The 22,643-nt window shown below is 38.2% G+C and overlaps 3 protein-coding genes and 1 non-coding gene across 7 annotated transcripts; 3 read left to right on the forward strand and 1 right to left on the reverse strand.

Annotated features, from left to right (window-relative positions):
- The first annotated feature begins 224 nt into the window (after positions 1 to 224).
- On the forward strand, positions 225 to 8,724 carry LOC114872107 (dual specificity protein kinase CLK2). Of its 2 annotated transcripts, none has more exons than XM_029178909.2 (9): positions 225 to 1,772; positions 4,039 to 4,117; positions 5,293 to 5,359; positions 5,864 to 5,977; positions 6,071 to 6,161; positions 6,228 to 6,398; positions 6,505 to 6,652; positions 6,725 to 6,975; positions 7,128 to 8,724. In XM_029178909.2, exons 1-9 carry the CDS (start codon positions 687 to 689, stop codon positions 7,338 to 7,340), a joined length of 2,220 nt encoding a protein of 739 aa, XP_029034742.2. In that variant the 5' UTR covers positions 225 to 686; the 3' UTR covers positions 7,341 to 8,724. The 2 variants fall into 2 exon arrangements, with proteins under 2 accessions (XP_029034742.2, XP_029034743.2); XM_029178910.2 differs by having other exon boundaries at positions 226 to 1,772; positions 6,523 to 6,652.
- LOC114872109 (NADP-dependent malic enzyme) lies at positions 8,722 to 19,504 on the reverse strand. Of its 2 annotated transcripts, XM_029178912.2 has the most exons (9): positions 19,252 to 19,504; positions 17,687 to 17,871; positions 16,708 to 16,861; positions 10,909 to 11,067; positions 10,438 to 10,800; positions 10,056 to 10,367; positions 9,623 to 9,991; positions 9,245 to 9,539; positions 8,722 to 9,173 (listed from the first exon to the last, which is right to left on the reverse strand). In XM_029178912.2, the coding sequence occupies exons 2-9, from the start codon at positions 17,815 to 17,817 to the stop codon at positions 9,058 to 9,060; spliced, it is 1,899 nt and encodes a 632-aa protein (XP_029034745.2). In that variant the 5' UTR covers positions 17,818 to 17,871; positions 19,252 to 19,504; the 3' UTR covers positions 8,722 to 9,057. The 2 variants fall into 2 exon arrangements, with proteins under 2 accessions (XP_029034745.2, XP_029034746.2); XM_029178913.2 differs by lacking the exon at positions 17,687 to 17,871 and having other exon boundaries at positions 19,252 to 19,503.
- On the forward strand, positions 16,834 to 22,613 carry LOC114872112 (signal recognition particle 19 kDa protein). 2 transcript variants are annotated; one of them, XM_029178918.2, is made up of 2 exons: positions 16,834 to 16,936; positions 22,078 to 22,613. In XM_029178918.2, exons 1-2 carry the CDS (start codon positions 16,902 to 16,904, stop codon positions 22,469 to 22,471), a joined length of 429 nt encoding a protein of 142 aa, XP_029034751.1. In that variant the 5' UTR covers positions 16,834 to 16,901; the 3' UTR covers positions 22,472 to 22,613. The 2 variants fall into 2 exon arrangements, with proteins under 2 accessions (XP_029034751.1, XP_029034752.1); XM_029178919.2 differs by lacking the exon at positions 16,834 to 16,936 and adding an exon at positions 21,658 to 21,890.
- Trnap-cgg lies at positions 21,597 to 21,668 on the forward strand. Its single transcript has one exon. It is a non-coding gene; the product is annotated as a tRNA-Pro (tRNA).
- Positions 22,614 to 22,643: the final 30 nt, after the last annotated feature.

Here is a 22,643-nt window from a genome sequence, read left to right on the forward strand (position 1 = left end):
TTCTCTATCCCTGTGTCGCCCGCTGCTTTTCATCGAACAAGAAGTGTTAGTTGCGAGACAGACAGAGAGAGAAAGAGAGAGAGAGAAAAGGAATCGTGTTCCGTTGGTCGGAGCGCAGAGCTCACCACCGCTGCTCGGTATTTTTAGTGCGACGAGAGTATTTGGCGGGGCGCACCGATTCGCCTCCTCGTCTTCGTGAACGGTCCACGTCTGTCCGTCGTCTTCGTGACCGCCGTTGTGGTCGTAGTTTAGTGCGTTCGCTGGTGTCCCTCGGTTGCGTGATCGACGATGTTCGCACCTCCGTAGTGCGGCGATGCAGCTACGGGCAGGAGGAGTCGTGCCGCGGTGTCACTGAACGTTACCTGATCGTTCTTGGACGAATCGGTTTAACCCTAGAATCGTTACCTGTGCGTTTCGAAGCGACGAATCTCGGATGCGTCACGTTCAGGACACTCGGCAAGGTCTAGCGGAACGACCTTGAGGAGATTCACTCGAAGCCGAAGAATTGATTCGAAGAAAACGATATACTGAACGCGTACCGACTCGAAATTAAGAAAACAAACAGAATTCAAAGGAAGGAAATCACGTAACGAGTTAACTGCGAAGGTATTCTCTGCGAATCAGCCTGATCTCAGGATTGAATCGTCTAGAATTTCGAGACCGCGTGGGCGAATTTTTACGTCTCGATGTTCATCTTCGCGCCACGTGACAACATGTCGACGTCTCGTCAGGGATCGACGGGCCGACGGAATCGGTACGCGCGATCCTCGACCACCACAAGTGTCACCCAGATGCTCAGCGAATCGTGCTCGAGCCTCCTGCAGCGATTAACCACCCGGGTACGCGGTACGTCCACGTTGAACGAGCACGTTGGTAACAAACCGAGCCTCGCTAGACGAACCTCGCCCGGCATCAACCTTGCCACCGCCAAGTCCCGACTGGAGGACAAGTACTCGACCATCCTGGACAAGTACTCCAGGAAGAAGCGTCACGATCACTCGGATCACACCACCGACTACAGGCGTACCCGCGAAAGGGATCACAGTTACTTCAGACGCGAGGACAGTCCTTTCGTCCGGGACGAAAAGACACTGGAACCTTCGATGAGCCGCACCGTCGTCAAGAGTCCAACCAGCGTCCTGCTGTCCGAGAAAGCGTACCCTTACGTGAAATCCTCCACGAGGGACTTGAAACGCGAGAAGACACCCGGTTACCATCGAACGGAGAGACACGGTTTATTGAACTCGGAAACGTACCGCAGATACGGCAGGCACAAGTCCGGCCATGCCGAGAGCCGCACGCGGAAAGTGAGGCCTTACAGAAACGGTAAAAGCGAGCAACTAGAGAGTTCGTCCACGGCGCTCAGGCTGGCCCGACCTGTAAAATTGGACACCGTGAATTCGAAAGAGAAGACGAACGATGGTAGCGATCCGGATAAGACGCCGACCGGTAGCGTGGCACGCGACACGAACGTCCTTCCTCGGATCGTCGACTCCGAAGAATCGGATCCGGCGATCTCCGAGAGGGCTGCGAAACGGAAGGAGATTCAAAGTCTGATACTGAAGTACGCCGCTATGGAGGAGACTTACAGTCAGCTGGCTGCCGGTGGCCAGCTGAAGATGCGGCCCAGTACCACGGACATTATCGCCAGCAAGTATAGGAAAGGCGAGCGTAAAGACTCGTCGAAGAACGCGTCAAAGAACGCGTCGAAGAACGCGGTTACCTCCGTCGCGAGTGTCGTTAACAACTCGGACACGGTCCACCAGGCGATTGTAAGTTGTCGAACCGCGCGCAGATATCGCTTCTTCTCGCCGGCATCGCTGGCTCGAGTGTTGTTTCGTTGAGCAGACCATGCCCGTTGCTGCTGTTGTTGCTGCCATTTTGCCTCACCCTCACGCCTGCTCGTTTTAACTTCTCCCATTGTCTCACCTGACTGATCGTCCCAGCCTCTGCTGACTCGATGATCGCCGTGATCCGAGCTGATGTGTCACTAATACGTGTCTGTTTTTGACTTTCAACTGGTGGACATTGGGATGATTCACTCGTACGCGACTGTCTTATCGAGGGATCCCCCTTCGATTGGGGAATGTACAGGAGGACTGTCCAGGAGTATGCTTTAGTGACAGTGGTCTTATTGCTCGTGGGAGGATGTTGAAGGAATAATTTTGATTAATCGGTGTTCGCTAGGTTTATCTTGTGGTTCATTAGGGCATCTCGTGGGCAGACCTGGTGTACAGGTGTCTTTTATAGGGAGTGGTGCTTCGAAAGATGTTTGGATTATTTGAAAGATGAATGTAATTTACATCGTGGAGTCACTTTAACCCGTAACATTTTAATTCTGAAAATAAAATTTGATAAAAGATGGATTTCTCTGAAGTGAAAAACGCGCGTCACTGATGTCGAACATCTTTCAAAACACTGCGCTATTATATCTTTTAATAAAGTATAAATATACCGAATTGAAGAGCAATCTAAAATAATCGCACGTTGGCCCGGTGTCAAAGATCCTTTGAAACGAGCAATTATTCATACGGTATCGTTTATTTAATTTACCAACAACGGTATCTGACATCTTTCGAAGCGCCGTTGTAACACGAGAGTTTCATATCCTATGTTTTGATGTTTAATATTAATATCTCCTCTCGCTAAAATTTAGTAAAACAATTGAAGAGAGTACCGTGGTCCTGTCCTTATTTTCCCCCTAATAATTGTCCCGTTTTATAAATTGTTTGAACGAAATTGACGATGAAAGATCGGATCGTTTCGCGCGTTGATAAGGTAGGCTCAAAGTGTCGATCGATATCGCGCCGTTACGGATGCGTCACGACGATCAATCGATCAATTGATCGATCGTCATGAAGCGTCCAATTGGTGCAATCACGTAAGTACTTGGAAGTTTCTGCAAATCAGATTGATTATTAACAAAATACACAGAGAAAAAGTAATGACCTCTCCGAGCGTGTTAGAGAAAAATTAACGAGGAAGAAGCTGTCCGATTTCGTTTTTATTTATTCGTTTTCCAGCGATCGATCTATCGCTTGAAAATAACTTTTCTTTCATTTTACTTGTATTTAAAAGAGAAACTATAAACTCTGCTGAGCTGTAAATTATAAAATAACTATCTCGTAACAGTAATTTCATTTTTATTTGATCCTCGTCGATCGAGGACGGCTTCTTCGAGACATTAAGAAGCTAATTTTAACACGAGCATACGTCTCTATAATAAAAATAACGGGTCTAGGAAAAAAAAAAGAGAACAGTAAATACTAAATAACCGAGAAAGATGCAAAAATAAATGAGGTAAAGAATGAGAGATAATACTGATATAATAATCATAATCGTATAAAAAAAAAAAAGATAATAAATAAATTTAAAGAAAAAAAAAAAAGAATGTTCGCTTTGTGCCGATGGTAAAATTCGTAACCGCAACTTTCTGACTTGGCAAACCATTTTGCCCTCTCCCCTTTCTCTCTGATTGTTGGGTTACCATCTCCGTTGTAATGGAATGGAATGGAATGGAATTGGATATGGCACACGGATTGGTCACTATGGTCGACTGGGCGCTCGGATCGGGTGGTTCTCTCGATGATGATGATGACCGATGACCGATGATGATGATGATGTATCCCCCTACTTCCTCCCCAACGACACAATCGTACGTTCGTCCGTGCTTACACACGTCCTCTACCGCGTGTTACACGGGTCTCTCCGCCCTCGTGGTGGTGGTGATGGATGACGGTGGTGTTGGCGATCGGTTGACGCGACGTCCCTGGATGGTGGACCCCAACAACGACGACAACCCAATGGTATCGCATCAACGACGACGACGACTACTTCTGGTGGCCATCACAACGATGCGAACGACTTGTCTCTGTCCCTGTGGATGAATCGACAACGACAACATCGTTGGGGAACATTCTCTGGTCGGGTCTCCATCGTGAAACGAAAACACGGGGGAACCAAACGGTGCACTCCAACACTGATTGGGTCCTCTCTTGGCACGCGCCGCTGATACCGATACCGCCGGCCCGTATGTAGAACCTACGACTGCCCTCCGTCGAGGACGACGCAGACGGCCACCTTGTTTACCAAACCGGCGACATCCTGGCAGATAGATGTTCGTGAATACGTGAATACACTCATTGTAGTATATTTAAGCAAGCCTCAGATCGATTGGTCGATCGATCGATCGGATCGGTTACCCACGGTATCTGCCAATCAGTCTCTCTTTGCCTCTGCTCAACCCTTCCAGCTTAACGTCCATTCGTTCGCGTCTCTGTTTCTCTTCCATTTTCTTTCTTTATTTATTTCAAACTGTTTATAATATTTTTCTTCTAACCGTATCGCATTAATCGAGGTAGTATGAACATAAATGAATTGATAGTAGATTTCATTTAGCCCCCCCTCTAATCTCGTTCGTTTATATTTTCGATCTTACACAGTAGTAAAGAGTAAATTTATTAATCCGTTTCTCTTATTTCGTGAATTTTCAGTTTCACAGTTGCGCCCGATCAAGATTTCGTTTGAAAATACATAGACCACACTCGTGTGTGATCGTCGAAGATGAAAGCAAAAATAGAGAGACAGAGAGACGAAGGAAGCGGTAGAGACAAAGAGAGACTACGCTTGCGCTATTTCCTCGATACGTCTTCTTCGGGATGACGTGCTCCTCTCTGTTGAAAACAGGCGCACGAGGACATTCGACATTCGCTAAAAATCCTGATGGCTTTGCCTTCGATTCATCGCGCGTTCGTGTCCGAGAGAAAATAAATTAGTCGAGAAATCATGAGCGGGAGTAACGTGCCACCGGGTGGTTGACGAGTCAATGTTTCATGTCCTCCGATCGCCGATTTTACGGTTAGGGTACCTCGGCCTTTAGGAGAGCAGCAGTTCCGATCGATAACAGAGCTCTAATGATACAGTTTTTTTTCAATTGAATCGTACATCCGTTCACGACGTAACGGCGTATTGAACACCACCGGCTGAACGTCCACGTGGAAGCGCGTCCATGTTGCTCCTCCCTCGGGGGTCTTCTTTTTCGAACCTTGATGTTACAATCAGATCTGAAATGGAAAAAATTGTACGGAGAGAAAAAGAAAGATTCATCACTGATCAGACTAAGGTGTCCGTGTGGATTGGATATTGATTAAATATTTCTTCGTTATTATGCTTCCTCTGATCAGTGATAATTATAAAAAGAGAAGAGTTTTCCGATAGAGCAACATGGACGATCTTGCGTAGACGAGAGGTCATTGATCTACACGAATATTTATCCATCTTTTTACATTGCAGATAAAGCACTGGACACCCTAGGAGAGGGTACTTTTGGAAAAGTTGTCAAGGTTAAGGACGTGCAAATGTAAGTGGCAGCTCACGTAACTACTTCGTAGGTAATCTACCTCGAGTCTGCGGTGCTCTCACTATTCTTCCTGACCCTCCCATTGCGCTTACGTCCGTGTTATCCTGGTTCGTTTCCTCGCGCACGGCTCGCTCTTTCTATATCTCTGTCTCTACCGAAGACACAACACGTATCCCGAGTCATAGCAGGGTCAGAAATAGCCGTGCGCCGCACTGTCACAAAATGACGCGCAAGTAGTCGCAATAATAGGATGGCCTTGCACTTTGTTTTACTGGCCAGCGACGGCATCCTCGACGAACGCACAGTCTCGAGGCAAATTAAATCCATGCAAAATTCTCGCCTAGAAAACGAACCACCGAGAGGGAGCGATCTTCCTCTTCGCGTTTAAGAAATAGCCCGCTTGGTAACGCCTCGCGCACGATTGCGCTTCTTCCCGCCATGTGGAATTGTGTCGAACTTGGCCGTTCCCGACTAGATCTAATAACAGTGTAATGACGTTTTCAGGGACCACGTGATGGCTCTGAAAATCATCAAGAACGTGGAAAAGTATAGGGAAGCCGCGATGCTCGAAATAAACGCCTTGGAGAAAATTGCGACCAAGGATCCAGAAGGCCAACAGTTAGTATCCATATGTATAATTTTCAAAAATATCAAGTTGAATTAAAAATTGAAATTATTGAAATTTCGAGTCTAACACTTGTTGTGTTTCAGCTTATGCGTGAAGATGCTCGACTGGTTCAATTATCACGGTCACATGTGCATCGCCTTTGAAATGCTTGGGCTTAGTGTATTCGATTTCTTGGTATGTAATTGAAATAACGTGTACATGCACTCTAGAGTCAGTGTTACAATTATTGTATATTTGCAGAGAGATAACGATTACCAACCTTATCCATTGGAACACGTCAGGCATATTGGGTATCAATTGTGCTATGCCGTGAAATTCCTACACGATAATAAACTCACGCACACTGATCTAAAACCCGAAAATATATTATTCGTAGATTCCGATTACGAGGTCATACATAATAGCAAAAAGGTAAGGCAAGATAATCTCGTTGCTGTGTAAATCGCGTTTATCGTTTCGTCTGATAACTTTTTGTAAAGCCACACGGTAAGGTATTGTTCTCTGAAGTGTTTAAAAGAAGTTTCTTTTTTTCAAGCGAAAGGATTTCAAACGCGTTAAGCGAACAGACATAAGGCTGATCGATTTCGGCAGCGCTACCTTCGACCACGAACATCACAGCACGATTGTTAGCACGAGACATTACAGGGCACCAGAAGTAATTTTAGGTAAGTTTAAGCTCGTTAATTCAGGTACGTTGCGACATTTAAGGGACTGATTCGGTATGTTTATTTGTATAGAATTAGGATGGTCACAGCCTTGTGACGTGTGGTCGATTGGCTGCATCCTCTTTGAACTGTACCTGGGTATCACTCTGTTTCAAACACACGACAACCGTGAGCACTTAGCAATGATGGAGCGTATACTTGGCCCGATTCCATATCGTATGGGTCGCAAGACTAAGACTAAGTATTTCTATCACGGTAAATTGGACTGGGAGGAAAGGGGTTCGGCCGCCCGATACGTTGAGGAACATTGTAAACCTTTACACGTAAGTAGTCGTGCAATGATCTCGTTACATAATCGTTCGAGAAAGAATTTATATATTTTGTATCCCTATATAAACAGAATTTACTCGGTCTGTTTAAAGGAAGAAAAAATATGCTGTTATTAATGTTTCCGTTTATTTGTATTTTTCTATAGCGTTGCATGCTTTCGGACGACGAAGAACATCGACAACTATTTGACCTCATTCAGAAAATGTTAGAATACGAACCTTCTAACAGGATAGAATTAAAAGACGCATTGACACATCCGTTCTTCGACGCGTTACCAGCACACCAAAGATTGCCAGACCTACGAGCAGCTGGTGATTCTCAACAATCTCACGAACGATCGCATTCTCTTTCTCGATGAAGCTAGGAAAGGGACCGACCTCCATGCTGGACAGACACTCCACTATCAACGACGCTACTGCCCTACGTTACAATACTGATATCCTTAAGCCTCACAAGACTGTGTCTTTTTCGTAGGAACAAAATTCGATGACGATTGCTTGACTTAAAGATTAAAAAAATTGAAAGTGAAGCGAACGAAATAAAAAAAGAGGCTCGAAATTTTAGTAGGAAATATAAATTAAATTAAATTCAATGATAACGACCGACGATGTTGGTTAAATTACAAGTAATCGTATTGTTTATTAATAAACGTTAATATAAAAAAGAAAGCAGTAGTGCAATGGTGCTGTGGAACTCGGACTCGATAAAATTATATTTACGGCAGAATGAAACCAACCTCTGAGTCAAGATATTATAAGAAAAAAAAAAGAATATCGACACTCTCTGATGTTCGTTTAAAGACGACGAAATTGGTAGACAGCCAAACTATACTTGACATAGTCCTTGTTACTGGCACTTTAAACGTGCCAGTGTGTCTGCTCAGTGTAGCGTAACAGAGTCCCATCATTGTAAACATTTTCTAAACGCTCTTCTGTACATTTTATCCTTTAATTTTATTACGATGTTATTATGCAACAAAGTTTGGAGTAAAGGGTCGCAGTTTATACTCTGTTTGTTATAGATTGATGACCATGGCGTGTTTTAATAGTAAGAATCAGACTTAGTGATAAGACAAGTAAATATTATGCGTACGTGTTGACATTAATTAAGATTAACAAAAAAGGGAGAGAAAGTGAGAGCGTGTGAGGAATTCAATGGACGCCAAATCATCGTCGTAAAATACACATGTTAACGTTCTTGGAAACCATAATGATACGTATGTGGTTATTATTAGAAAAATGCTAACATGTTTTGTTCCTCGAAATTCGAAGGAAACTAAGCTGTTTCTTTAAAAAATTTTTTTTTTTTTTTAGTTCGGCGTATAAATGAATTTCGTTGTATTGTCTTTACGAGGTTGCAGACAATCATGTGTGTTTTAAGTTTCATCGATCCTTAAGAGATTCGGTAGAAGAAAAGGGTGGGGCGAATTTGATACGGTTCTAAGTACTCAATACACTGACAATGAGTTTACGCGTGTATTGCCTATATATCTGTGAAAAAGCGCGAGCTTTAAGTACATAAAGACGCCTCTGCTTTTTACTTCGTTTAATAGATGAATACCTTTAAATTATAAAACTTTCGCTCATATGTACGTCTTGTTTGTCTCTTTCGGTTCTTAATTAAATATACAACGTGACGGAAGTTTAAAACACCCTGCTGCTCGTACAAAGAAGAAGAATTATGTCCTGGGCACTGTGAGGAATGCTGTTTCGAGTAGCAATAAACACATTTCTTTCAAATAATCATTTGAAATTTTTTATTCGTTAAACCGATAAATCAAACATTTTATCATCCCAATAATTTAAAACTATCAGTAGCGGATACATTTATACACAGTTCAGAATAAAATCTTTCCTTTTTCGAAATAGATACATGCTCACATACACAAACACCCATGCTGATTATTACTCATACGTACAAAGACTCAGTATAGTTATATGAAAAACCTGCTCAACAGGCTCTTACAATACCATGCCAAATTAAAAAGAAAAATGTAGTATACATCTGTCGTGTACATTTTTATACTCGACGTCGTATCAAAGCGTTGCATTTGAAGATGGCAGTAGAATATACATTTATACTTTAGGCCACTTATATACTGGAGGTACTGATGATGTATAAGTTGGATCGTACAGTTGTGCTTTAATGAATTCCTTGTAGTCCTCAGGTTCTGGATGAAGTGCTGCAAGACCTACACAAAGAAAGTATTATTAGATCATATTATAGCAAAAACAAAAATTATGAAACTTAATATTTTCTTACCACTTGCATAACCGCATTTCATGACTTCAACAGCTATCGTCAATGAACACTTTTGGATATCTTGCAACGGTGGGTACAGGTTTCCACTCGCCAAATCTTCATCAGAAACTATCTGAGCTAATGTTTCAGCAGCGACGAGGAATGCGCTATCAGGAATTGTACGCATACAACAGCATATTACACCCAACGCAATACCAGGGAAAATGTAACTGTTATTTCCCTGGCCAGGATGGTAAGTCTTGCCGTTGTATGTCACTGGATCAAATGGTGATCCACTGGCAAATACACATTTTCCCTATGAACATGAAAAATAAAATATGTTAAAGTCTCAGCAATGAAAGAAATTGAACAATGAATATTTTATAGAAGCTTGTATACTTTTGTAGCAGTGTATGCTTGTTCGGCAGTACATTCTGCTTTGCTTGTTGGATTACTGAGAGCAAAAATAACTGGTGTTTCATTATTTTTCGCCATTTCTTCCAGTATTTCAGTAGTGAAAGCACCGCCAACTGCGGCTGCTCCGATAAGTACAGTAGGTTTCGCAGTTTTCACCACGTCCAACAAAGTGTCAATTGGTTTGTCATCTCGAGCAAAGCGCAGCTTGTGCTCCGTCAGTCCACCTTTTGGACGATCCTTGACTATTAATCCTTTTGAATCAACCATCCAGATTTTCTTTTTAGCTTCCTCCTTGCTAATACCTTCCCTCTCCATCGCCATAACGCATAGCCATGCGATACCTAACGAAGCCTGAAAGAACAAAAATCAGTTATAACGCTAAGAACACGGTATAAGGTATAAATCACTGATGTACCTCTCCAGCTCCCTGGAAAACAATTGTATTCTCCGACAGTTTAGTGTGTGTAACGCGAAGGGATGCCAGTAAACCAGCAACAGCGACAGCAGCTGTTCCTTGGATGTCATCGTTGAAGGTACAGTAATTGTCCTGATATTTTTGAAGCAGTCTAAACGCGTTGGCGTTTCCGAAATCTTCAAATTGGATCAATGTATTCTGTCCGTATCTCCTGACCACTGCGGTCATGAATTCGTCCAGGAAGTCATCATATTCTTGACCAGTGACACGTTTGTGCTTGTGGCCAATGTACAGTGGATCATCCAACAAAGACTGAAATGCAAATTCATATTTTAGAACATTGTATTGATACTTTTTAATAATTCAAGATTAAGTATCATACCTGAGTGTTGGTACCAACATCCAGAGTAATTGGTAAACATTGATGTGGTTTAATACCAGCCAGTGCAGTGTACAAGGACAGCTTACCAACAGGTATTCCCATTCCATAGGCACCCAGATCACCCAGCCCAAGTATTCTCTCACCATCGGTGACAACGATGGCTCGTACGTCGTGTTCAGGCCAGTTTTTCAAGATATCATATATGTAGCCTTTGTCATTTATACTTATGAACATACCACGGGGTCTTCTGTAGATCAGGCCAAACTTTTGACAAGCTAGACCTACTGTTGGTGTGTATACCAGAGGCATCAGTTTTGCCACATCATCAGCGAGCATACGGTAAAAGAGTTTTTCATTTCTATCCTGTAATATTAATGAGATTATTAGTCATTTTAAAGGTCATAAACTTATTAAAAATAAAGGAAAGACTGGCAAGTCAGTATGATGAATAGTTGGCAAGTTAGTGCATACCAGTAGGCCAATGAGGTAGATATATTTTGATAGTTCATCTGGGTAACGATCCAGATTTAGGCGGCACAGTTCCAGTTGCTCTTCCTGAGTCTTCACAACTGCTGGTAGGAGACCATGGATACCCAATACTTGCCTTTCCTCAATGGAAAATGCCATACCCTGAAATAAAATACTTCCTTTAAAAATGTGATAAATTTCATGGATCAAATCCTACAAATTAATTAATTAATTGACAGAACTATAAGGAGTGAGTATTTGTTCCCTTCGACGAATAAATAAAGTTAAAGTTTCTTTATTCGATACAGTTATGAATGCTACAAATAACGATGAATCATACTAAGACCTTGACAGGAATTATTTGATTGCTGCCTGAATTGGGTTAATCAGAAAATTCCTGCCGACTGCTGGTGGTGAACGTGAGTGAAAGGCCATCAGCTGTTCCTTGATATAATTATTAGTTTCTTGAGAGCATAATTATAACTTTCAGAGAATATTGTATATAATATTCTTAAACTAATAATTTATCTGTGCTAATTTCTTGGAAGTAAATTATTTAAAAAAACGGAGCATTTTAACGCAATATGTTGCGAGTCATATGTTCGCATCAATTGTATTTCGCGGGTAAACTGCGAACGAAAGCAACTATCCAAACGTTTGGAGTGCGTTTTGTAGGCTCCTGGTAGCTAGAGAACATGAAAGTGCAAGAGGTATCCGGCGAAACTGTGCGACAAGGATAGACATAGATCCTCCCACTCGACAATGGCGTCTTGCCATATAAATCATAATTGACGGAATAATAGTTATAACTCGACTGCTACAAATAACTTGTGCATTTTTACGATTGCTTTTTAAAATTTCGTGATCGTACTACCTTTTAGACACAGTTTTGACCAAAATTTTCTGATCAGATACATTAATAATTAATGATAAATTAATATAAACAAAACAGCTGCAAAATTTGCATGTAAAAATTCCTAGAATCATATACTTTGAAAAACAATAGTAAAAGTGCACGAATTATTCACAGGAAACGAGTTATTAATTATTTTCCCTCAATTATAATTTAACTAGCGTGATCCGCCATTTTGGAGTGGGTGGAACCTACATATGTCTGTCCTTGTTGCGCAGTATACCTCTCCTTATCACTCAGTCTCGCAGGATACCTTCTCACACATCCTGTAATCCTAATACCAGGAGCACTCCAAAAACACCAATCGCTAGATGGCACTGTATAAATTTTTAATTTATCGACAGGAGCAATTAATCTTCAGGCTGCAAAAGGCGTAAGTACTTATATATACATATTTCAATTAGCAGTGGCATTCGAGGTTATCATAATTGTTAGTTGCAGTATACTTATTGCATTATTTATTGATAAAGGAAATTGATTGATTTATATATAGATCATGATGTATCTTTAGATCATGTAACCTCTAAACATTCCTCTTACTTATAGTATGTTACATTACGTGATCAGTGAATCATTGATTAATGGTAATGATAGTAAAAACAAAAAGCTATAATTACATTAGATCATTTTTCATTATTTTATTATGTCCATGCACTCAATTTACAAAATATCAATGCTTTATCTTTTACAATTAATACAAATTAATTAAACTGAACAAAATAAAAAAGTTTGTTAAATCATAGTTTATTAACACAGTAAGAAGCGTGCAAGACTTCACAATATATCAGTTTCTATTTTTAAATCGCCTGTAAACAATTCGCTAATTAAAGTTTCTCGCCTCGATTGTATCGGAAAAGACTTTACCCGGTATTATGCAGATAGAATGCAAAATTTGATTAAACCTGTCTGACACCATTGATTACATCGTCTACACCGTTTCCTTTCGCGACAATAGGATTTTTATTATTACAATTGACAGTCGACCACGAATGATCAATCATTAAATGACTCCAAGAAGACGGATAAAGCTTCTGATTTAATCGGTAATTAGAAAAATTCTTTCAATCTCAATCACAGAACAAGTATACAATAAAATAAAATTGAAATTACAAATAATAAAAGAATCTACAAGTTATTGATGACATTTTTTTAAAGACATATATAAATGTATTTTTACTACAGAAAGTTTAATTGTTAATATTATATAAAGGAAGGAATATTTCTTAAAAAAAGATTCGAAGGATAAGAGGATTATGACCGAACTTCTCGACCAGCGTGGTTGGTCCTTTTTAAAAAAATTCCATTGAATACATGATATTCCTTAATGATCAAGTCGAACCGGACGGTATAAGGTCAAAGCACTCGTTAAAAGCATAGTATTTTTCCACTATCAACCGGACTCTGGGGGTCGCTAACAATGCTTCGAATGTTCCAGCCAGATCGCAAGCAACGTCAATTGACTTTTATAAATTATGATAGCAGATAAATGTCCTCCTATCTCACTCTCTTGTACGCTTCTTTTTGCGAGATTGTTTCGACCATTCATCAAATATCATATTATGAACAACAGAGTTCAATCAACCAGATGAGTTTCCGTTTGACGAGTAATGCAAGCAGTGAATGCTTGTGAACACTTTCAAAATTTCACAATCGTGTGTGAACCAATTTAATAGTCTCTGAATATCGAAAGTGACTTTCGCCTGGAGAAAAAAGCGTGAAGAATGCTTTGTTACACATGCAGATGTAATTTTTGCAAGTCACTCAGACAGGAAATGTTTACCTAACTTCAAATGTTGATTCTATGAAGAATAAATAAAGTCAACGTGTCTTTTCATCAATGTGTACCTTCAGAATATAAAAAATGAACAAAAGGAATTTTTATCGTTGCTCGGTCCAAAGGTATATATTCACGGGTCCATTATTTTAGAGTCCTCAATCCAGGGCCTTTGTTTCTTCAAATTACATAAAACGCACCAAAGAGGCGATAGGATAAAGGTTCTCATTCAAAAGCAGATGAACTTTTTCAGGAAGAGGCAGAAGTTAACCACCCATTGACAACTCTTGTCAGATTTCAAGTCAAGGAGCTAAAACTATCAAAAGTAATTGGACAGTATTATATGATCCAAGGAAAGACCACAAAAATCTATCACAAAGTGGATTCTTAGATATCTGTAAGCTGATAATCATAACAAGGTTCCAATGATTAAAATAACCACAGGATAGAGAAAAAACTGTTGAAAGACAAAGGACAAAGAATAACGCCTGTGACGTAATTGTGTATTCGTTTTCCTTGAAACTTGTGTGTAGAATTGAATAACTATGCACACGTTATCATGACTTTAAGATGGTTGCGAGTAACCATTGGTAAAACTTCAAAGTGTATTGTCCAAAGGAGCTCCAGTGTGGTCATTTTCATGAAACTCTTAGATCATTAAATCCTGCCAGAAGATTCTCTGTACAAAAGTAAATGTTCTGAAGAAATATCCGGATAGAATGAAACAAAAACGAACGTTTCGAGGAAATGCATAGCAAGAATACCCTTCCGTCAGCAGCCAGCAGAGGTTCAGGAACCCGTACGGTTCTATGAAAATCCGGAACGAGGTCCCACCAATCCGTGTCCATTCTTCCGTGTCCTACCACTTCTCCGAATGATCTCAAGTCCCATGGCAAACAATCCGTCGATGGAAACGGTTGCCAGGCTCCTCGAGCTTGCCAGTCGCTCGATCAATATGTAGCTAAGAGTCCTGCTGGTCGCAAAACGTGCCACGACCTACTACAAGAATCGCTGCCACTCGCATGAAACGGGTCTTTGCGTATCGCGCCTTAATCTGGCTGCGCCGTTGGATAAGAAGGTTTAATTTTACCGCCACGTTTTCGTGAGCGGAAGTGATACTCTTGATCGATCTTTACGTAGAAGAATTACCAGGAAACGACACAAGGAGTTCGATCGAAATTTCTGCACAAGGTCAGAAGAGTTCAGAGACTCGATGAGGGTATATTGACCTTAGCGAGAGAAACTATTTCAATTGCAGGCTGTTCTGAAAAATTATTCAATTAGGTATAATTTTGACATCGGTAGGATGAATATAAGAAGATTGAAGTGATACATACTGTTTGATTCTCAACAAAAATGCTGATATAGTTTCTATATCATTTTCTTCCTTTCTTTCATTTTAATTCGAAGCCACGGTACGGGGCTTAAAGCGCAGTCAGCGTTTTGTTAGCAGAATATTAGCAGGAGGTATCAGCTTTATCAAAAGGTCACCAATACGCACAGCATACTGGAATTTAGTCGTTTTATCAAAATCTGATAGGAAAAATAAAATGATTTTATAAAGGCAGAATAAACAAATTAATATATGTTTATTATTTACTAAGTTTTTTCTTTTATAAGTTTGACAAGTTTTTTAGCTCCTCAATGTAATATGTACTTAATTATGCATTGACAAAATTTATTGCACAGGTGGTAATTTCTTTTCTTGTTTTTTTGAAGTAATAACTTCATAATGACGTATATGCGCGTGTAAGTTAATTGAGGAAAAAGTATCACAGGCCTATTGATGGAGTATATGATTTACTGAATAAAAGGTTCGAATAAAGAATTTCGCGATCACGATCGCACGATTACACGTGGAATATTTGGTGTCCACTTTGTCCAGTCATCGCGAAAATTATTTTCGAGGTCTGTCGCTGTAAACACGCTTAGCTTGAACACGTTACCAGTCTAAAAAATCAAACGGTAGTCTATTTGCATCGATATATTTTTATCTAACTTATGATGCTACGATACCTCGAGGGAATAAATATAACCATTATCGATCGAGTTTTAATCGAATCAACATAACCGATAATGTTACTCTACACTTTCGCTTTTCTCTTTATTTTCAAATGTTTCTAGCAAAATGCAGATTGATACAATTTTGATTACTTTCATTGAATATTCAGCTAAGATTTGCATAAATATTAATTTCTAAGAAAACCAGTTTAAATTCTGGTTATCAGTGTATGAATAATATTAACTGGTAGTTAAAAAAAAAATGTCACTAGAAAGTTCAAGCATATTTTACGAAACGATTTTAATTCACAATATTACTGGTGGCTAATCAAAGTAAAGATGTTGTAAAAATATAAAAAATTGTGCCAGAGAGATAACGGCGGTTTATCGCACGACTAAAAAGCATTCATGCTTGTTTCATCATCCTCAGGTTGTCACACCGTCATTAGTTCCGTTCAGTAAATTTGTACGTCGTGAAAGTGAATTTCATGGAACCGCGAACACTACGTGACCAATTCAACGTAACGTAATTATCCTCTTTAGTGTTTTGTGCATTCTTAGTGTCCTCAATACCACTAGGTTAGCTGTACATTTGCACGCGTTCGTGAAATTTTCATTTCATCTTCGACAACTTTAATTTACATCCGCCGATCGATATCGAACCTACTCGCAAAATTAAAATGTAATTCTGCAGTTTAATTTCATTCATTTCATTCATGAGTGACGCTTTCATTTGGCTTACGTCAAAACAATGGAAAATTTTCAGTTGTTGGAGGTTTAACGGATCATTTGATATTTAAATTGCACATTTCGCGCCGAAAATGAGACATATCACCCTTATTAATCTCATAGAAAAATTCGTTCATGAGTAGGCTTCAGAAACCATAGCAACGATTGTAATAATAAACAGGAAACGTCATTTTTCTTATAATACGCGTGTCGTATAATGATTGTTACACGTTAGTGCATAAGATTTTTTCCCAAAAATGAAGTAGCAAATGACCAAGGAAGTAACATGTCAATGTCAGTCAGTAGAACAGTTCGTGCTTCTGCCGGCATCACAAACCACATTTGTTATACATTATATTAAAGCACGTTATATACTATAGCGTACCTTATTCAACTGTGGGTTTTTCAGATGATCGAGGCCACGAAGTAAACCTGCACAGACAGCATCTCCATGTCCCCGCTGACCAAGCTGATCCCGGTGAAGAGCTGACATCGTTGAAGATTTGTCGTCGCAAGTCAACTGGCTACTACTGTGGATCCTACAAACGAGGAGCGAAGTTGAAGGCTGATTGAAAATGAATGTCGGTACAGCAGAAAGCACTACCGTTCAAGAGGTGAGGTTAGGGCGAGGGGAACGGGCACAGTCGCGTATCAATTATATGGCGCGATTGTCGAATCTGTCGCATGCCTTCTTTTTTATAGATTGCAACTGTAATTTAATTTATTAACAGCATTTATGGACTAATGAGTACTAGCGGCTGATAAGCTAGTGTTTTGATAAAACAATTTATCACGGGGATGAACTGTAGGTCATGTCTAAAACGGTTTTACGAAGGAGATGTTTACGTTCATTTAAAGGCTGCAAATAGTTTCTTGATAAGTTTCTTCTAATCAGGATTTTCATATTAATATGATTCTATCGGTAAAAAAATATGGGGCCCGGTGGGTAGTTGTTACGTCACTGATTGTATAACTAGCATAGCGCAAGCGCGCGCATCGCGCAATCGCATGTCGGTGCTCATCGGACGAAGATCGTTTGACATATTATTTAACCATGAAATATATCACATATATATTTACATATATACACTACACATATATCAAGAATGCTTATAAAATTCAGGTTTTTCATAATATTATCTATTTTTCGGTTTAACAACAGGTGAACCAGAACAAATTAGACTTAAAAAAAGATTGCATCAGTTTATCATAATTGCATAATATAAAAGTTTATGTTCATGAAAACCTGCAATTATGCCTGAAATAATCGTCAATCAAACTTTTTTTCGTATTCATAAGTACATTGCATTAATCTTATTAAAGACTTAATTTAAATTAAAATAATTCAAAATTCGCTGTTTTACCTGTTGTGCAGCTGATCGAACTGCTTCGTATCAGGTTCAAGGGTTTTACTAGCATAACGTAAGTAACTTGATTGACGGATAAAGCTCTTAAAATGACACTTGACACGTTCGAGGAAACGTCTTGTGGACATAATCGTTATTTTCGTGTTTGATCACTCTCGTTCGATCTGACATCTCTCGAGAAACTGTCAACATATATGCAAAACTAGGAACGAGGTTATACACAAATTACTCGTACGACTATCGCGTCACACTGATAAGTTGGTAGCGCGGGTCACGTGATCATCAGGCGTGATACAAAAGTACAAAATTTCTATTCATTATATCGATTATTTCAATAGATATGATTTACATGTGTCTGTCATTACACGCATATGTTATTACCATATTTAGTGTAAATGTATTTTTATTTACAATTCCTAAGAGAAAGTACATACGTACTTAAACATTTTAATATCTAATTCGCTACAGACTCAATTGCAAACAGCAAAAAAGGATGTGATAATATAATCGTCGCATTTCTTTCTGCCTTACTTGAATACGCAAAAATTTACATCTTTGCACATGTCATACGATAATGCGGATCACAGGCCACTAACCTGTTATCGCGTGATGTGGAATTAAAATTAAAGATCTCGGAAAGTTACACGATGATTATCGATCCGGAAATCTGCCGAAAATATTGCGTACAAAATAAATAATAACAAACACGAAATATCTCGTGGTAATCAACGAATCATTATGAACATTATATTCCATAGAAACAAAGGTGCAAAGCTTATGAGAAAATTAAACAGAAAAATAATTTTAAGCTAATAAAAAGAAAATATAGCAAAGATTACGTGGGTCAGATTAATCGAACAGCAATGTTTTATTTCTTTTAGAAATAACGTAATTGCTTGTATAAAATTACATTTGCAAAAATTACATCAATCGCGCGATAAAAAAAAATAAACCGAGAAATATGCGTGATCATTCAATGATTATGAGAACATTAATTCACGCGGCAAATTATAAAATGATATAACGCACAGTAGCGGATTCAGAGAGGGGGCGATTGCTCCCACCTCTCACAGGTTTAGATATAACATTTTAAAAAAGATTCTAAAAAACAATTTCACATATTTTGCCATTTAACTAGTTGAATGTCTGATAAAATTCGCATCTTTTATTTATATACGCAACGAACGTATCGAAACACATTTTAAATTATTTTTGTTTACTTTTATACGACGTATTCAGTACGTATAAATATCGACCATAAAACGAGTAAATTGAACGATACAAAGGTCGAAAAATGAAGCAATTATAATCAATTGAATACTTTTTTTTGAAATACACATGATGAAGGCAAAGTGCAATTACTGTTTTGTCTAGACTGTTCCTCTTATTGACATTAATAACTCATAGAATTTAGTGTACAATTGTATACACTTATCAAGACACTTTATAAAAAAGCGTACGACTTACTTTCTTTGCGTTGGCATGATAATTATCTGATTTACGCTGGTAACATTTGAAACCTTCATAAACATTTCTATGAAATAAAAAATTTCATTACTTACACTTTACAACTTCGCAGTCCGTTACGGACGTCTTTTGAGTGTGGATTTCCCATTGCAGACGATTGAAATTGAACGAAAAATTCAATAAAAACGATCGTCCATAACTTAATGAAACGATGTTCTATTAGTTTAACACTATATCCTTTACACGTAGAAAAACAGTTTGCTTTTTGAAACAACTTTCGTTCAGTGAAATCGATCCTTCCGAGCACGAGTAGAACGCAAACGTGACTGACGTTCGCGCGAACTAACCGAAGAACGTGTGCGCTTGCTTATTTGATGCAACTTCGTCATCGTAAAAATCGGCGTTAAGGCCACCGTTTTTTATTCAATTTTTTTCGAGACAGAAAGGCGATTCGAATCGCAACAGATGTTATTAAATTCCACACCTTATTATAAAGAAAAAGAACCTAACATTCCAGTTGCATCTACCCTGTTACGTTATTCCAAGTTGCCCTAACTCGAATTTACTCTAGAACGATAAGGTACGAGACAAGTTTTTGAAAGGTGACTGGTACAGGTTCGTACGAATCGATTTTTACGGTGACAGAACACGTTGCATAATGGTAATTATTTCGAGTTAAATATTTATTTCATGCATAGCTACATGCACAATCTTTGCATTTAAAAATTGTCTGTGTTTAATCGATGCGTGTTATTCTTTCTGACAACAACGTGTCTGGAACGTTTTGATAAATTACTGTTATAAAAACGTTGATAAAAGTGCAATTACGGTTCTCGAAGATATGTAAAAGATCTGAAGGATGTCTGAAGATATATAAGGGATCTGAAGTTTGTACTTTGTGCATTCGTGACGTGATAAGTTGATGATTAATTTTTTATATTCGAATATGTTTAACATATAAAATGACAGAATAACTGTATCAAAAAGGTATTTCTACGAGAGGAATAGAAAAATGCTTATATTTGAATATTTACAGAATGATCAAGCTATCGTACCAAAAATGGAAGGGGTGAAATTAAAAGGTGATAAGAAAAATCATGCTAGCATCGCGCGACATAGTGGTGAGAGTCTCCTGATGCTAAAATGTTTATTATTTGCATTATCAATTGATATGAAGCGTAAAACATAAATATATAATATATCTGTGCCCTCTTAATTAATATTTCAATTGATAATTAACTAGATAATGAATCAGCAAATTCAAAATTAAATGTCAGATGCCCAATTACGTTTCTCATAATGTCAGCTTGTACTTACTCAGTTGATAAATTTGCAGCATTTGTCGAGCAAATTGAACAGTTTGAACATCTTAACCTACGAAACCGGAAATCATTAAAGTTTCGTATTGTTATTATGAAACAAATTGGCTTACTTGGAGGATTCGGACATGATGAATTTTTTAATGGGTTTATTCAAATTTATTAAATTTTACTTTCATTACCAACCATAACAAAACTTTTTTCGATTTCTCTTGTTTTCTCTTTACTATAATCTCTATAAATGTGAAACTAACTCCAGAAAAAAAATTAGGTTTAGTAAATATTTTAAAATATTTGCATATTGATAATAATTTTTATCTGACCTAATTTTCCTCGTTTTATCATCTTTTTACAAGTAACTGCGTGCTTGAATCGATCGAAAAGAAAAGTTTAATTAAAACGCGGTCTGCATACAATAAACTTATTAATGTTGCGATCTTTGCGAAAGCATGTCACACAGAATGCTCGCTTTCACCGTTACACACTCGATAATTGCTAATTAACCTCGCAATGAGCCCGTATAGTGAAAGTTGAAACTGATTGCAGGTACCCCTCTTTTCGGTTCCGCCAAACATATTTCGCACTTTACTATATTAATAGCATACTCGTTTAGGTAAACAAAATTTAAAAAAAATATTGTAAATATTACACATTGTTTTCTAAGATAAGATTAAAATACAAGGATGTTCATTTAGTTCATCGCTGTTTTTCGTGACGAATAATATTTACACTGTTAAGTAATTGATTGTTTAGCAAATATTACACAGACATTCATTATATACTTTTGTAATGAATGGAAGTATTCAACTATGTATGTGTGTCATTGAGAACAGAAAAATGCTTAATGAGGTCATGGTTCAAGGTAGGATTGAGGAGATCAATTATAGTATTTCTTGTTTATAGATTGCTTCAATGTATTACACATTGAAGAAGAAACTGTTGCTAACATTGTACAAACTTTGTATTTTCTTAGGCTTGCTTTGGCTTGAGAATTGTAAATTTAATAATATGAAAAAGGTTAATTTAATAATTTTGTAAGTTTTGTATCAATATTTACTAAAACATAATGATTAATATTAATTACAATTTATAATATTTATATTAAAAAGTGTTTGTTACATGGCTCGTTGGTCTAGGGGTATGATTCTCGCTTCGGGTGCGAGAGGTCCCGGGTTCAAATCCCGGACGAGCCCAAATTTCTTATATTACTTTTGTTTGTTCCGTTTTCATTTTGTTGTTTAATCATTTTACATTCAGTTGAACTACGTTATTATTATTGACTTCTCAAGCTTATATCTTTATTTTTTGAACGGTAGTATCGATAGTGATGTTATCAATGGAATTGCGATACTATCGATTACTTGAAACATGGCGCTCACGTGGAATTTATCAAAGAAACATAGCGATCGTGAAAGGTACATTTACTGTACTATTAATTTTCTAAACACATTTCAGTTATTTTCTAATAGAATATTATACATCAATTAAACTATTTATGTAATTAGGTTTATTCATAATTTGTGATACATAACACCATCTGCTACATAACCTATCTGACGTAAAACTGACAGAACTATGACTCTTATTTTGATTTTGTTATAGATGGATTTGTATTTATCCGGTGTACATAAACAGCAAAAGAACTTTGGCAGCAGGTCGCAAACTAGCGAAAGATAAATGTGTCGAAAATCCTACACATCAAGAAATTCGTGATGTTTTGGTGGCAGCTGGTTTCAACGTCGGAGTAGAAAATAAGCTACATCCAAGAGAACGAAGTAAAGAATTGCTATATCGTGGTCGGATTCGTGTTCAATTAAAAAATGATGATGGTACTCCAGTAAAACCTGAACTTCCTACAAGGGATGCTCTTCTGGTATACGTAGGTACCACAATTCCAAAATTAAAGACACGACAAGGAAAACAGATCACTGGTGAACAATCTGCACAGTCCTCCAGTTCATCATCTAAAAAGGGAAAAGGAAAGGGAAGGAGATGATAATATGCAATTAGCATAATAATGCTTACAAATTTTCATTTTTTATCTACATATGTATCATGTCTTGTATAAAATTTTGAACTAGTACTGAAAATTGTATATCCATACATATAAATATTTAATACAGTTCTTAAATGTTTCAGATTATGGTATGTGTTGTACATCCTTTGAA

The sequence above is a fragment of the Osmia bicornis genome, chromosome 9 (assembly GCF_907164935.1).
Source record: "Osmia bicornis bicornis chromosome 9, iOsmBic2.1, whole genome shotgun sequence".
Taxonomy (NCBI): domain Eukaryota; kingdom Metazoa; phylum Arthropoda; class Insecta; order Hymenoptera; family Megachilidae; genus Osmia; species Osmia bicornis.

What these genes read in the sequence shown, in the direction of transcription:
- LOC114872107 (XM_029178909.2), top strand. Translation starts at nt 687, where the DNA reads ATGTTCATCTTCGCGCCACGTGACAACATGTCGACGTCTCGTCAGGGA. An exon ending in ACACGGTCCACCAGGCGATT is followed by an intron (nt 1,773 to 4,038) that starts GTAAGTTGTCGA and finishes GCCCGTATGTAG; the next exon opens with AACCTACGACTGCCCTCCGT. An exon ending in TTAGTGTATTCGATTTCTTG is followed by an intron (nt 6,162 to 6,227) that starts GTATGTAATTGA and finishes GTATATTTGCAG; the next exon opens with AGAGATAACGATTACCAACC.
- LOC114872109 (XM_029178912.2), bottom strand. Translation starts at nt 17,817, where the DNA reads ATGTCCACAAGACGTTTCCTCGAACGTGTCAAGTGTCATTTTAAGAGC. An exon ending in ATGTTGGTACCAACACTCAG is followed by an intron (nt 10,368 to 10,437) that starts GTATGATACTTA and finishes TTTGCATTTCAG; the next exon opens with TCTTTGTTGGATGATCCACT. An exon ending in AAGCATACACTGCTACAAAA is followed by an intron (nt 9,540 to 9,622) that starts GTATACAAGCTT and finishes TCATGTTCATAG; the next exon opens with GGAAAATGTGTATTTGCCAG.
- LOC114872112 (XM_029178919.2), top strand. Translation starts at nt 21,844, where the DNA reads ATGGCGCTCACGTGGAATTTATCAAAGAAACATAGCGATCGTGAAAG. An exon ending in AAACATAGCGATCGTGAAAG is followed by an intron (nt 21,891 to 22,077) that starts GTACATTTACTG and finishes ATTTTGTTATAG; the next exon opens with ATGGATTTGTATTTATCCGG.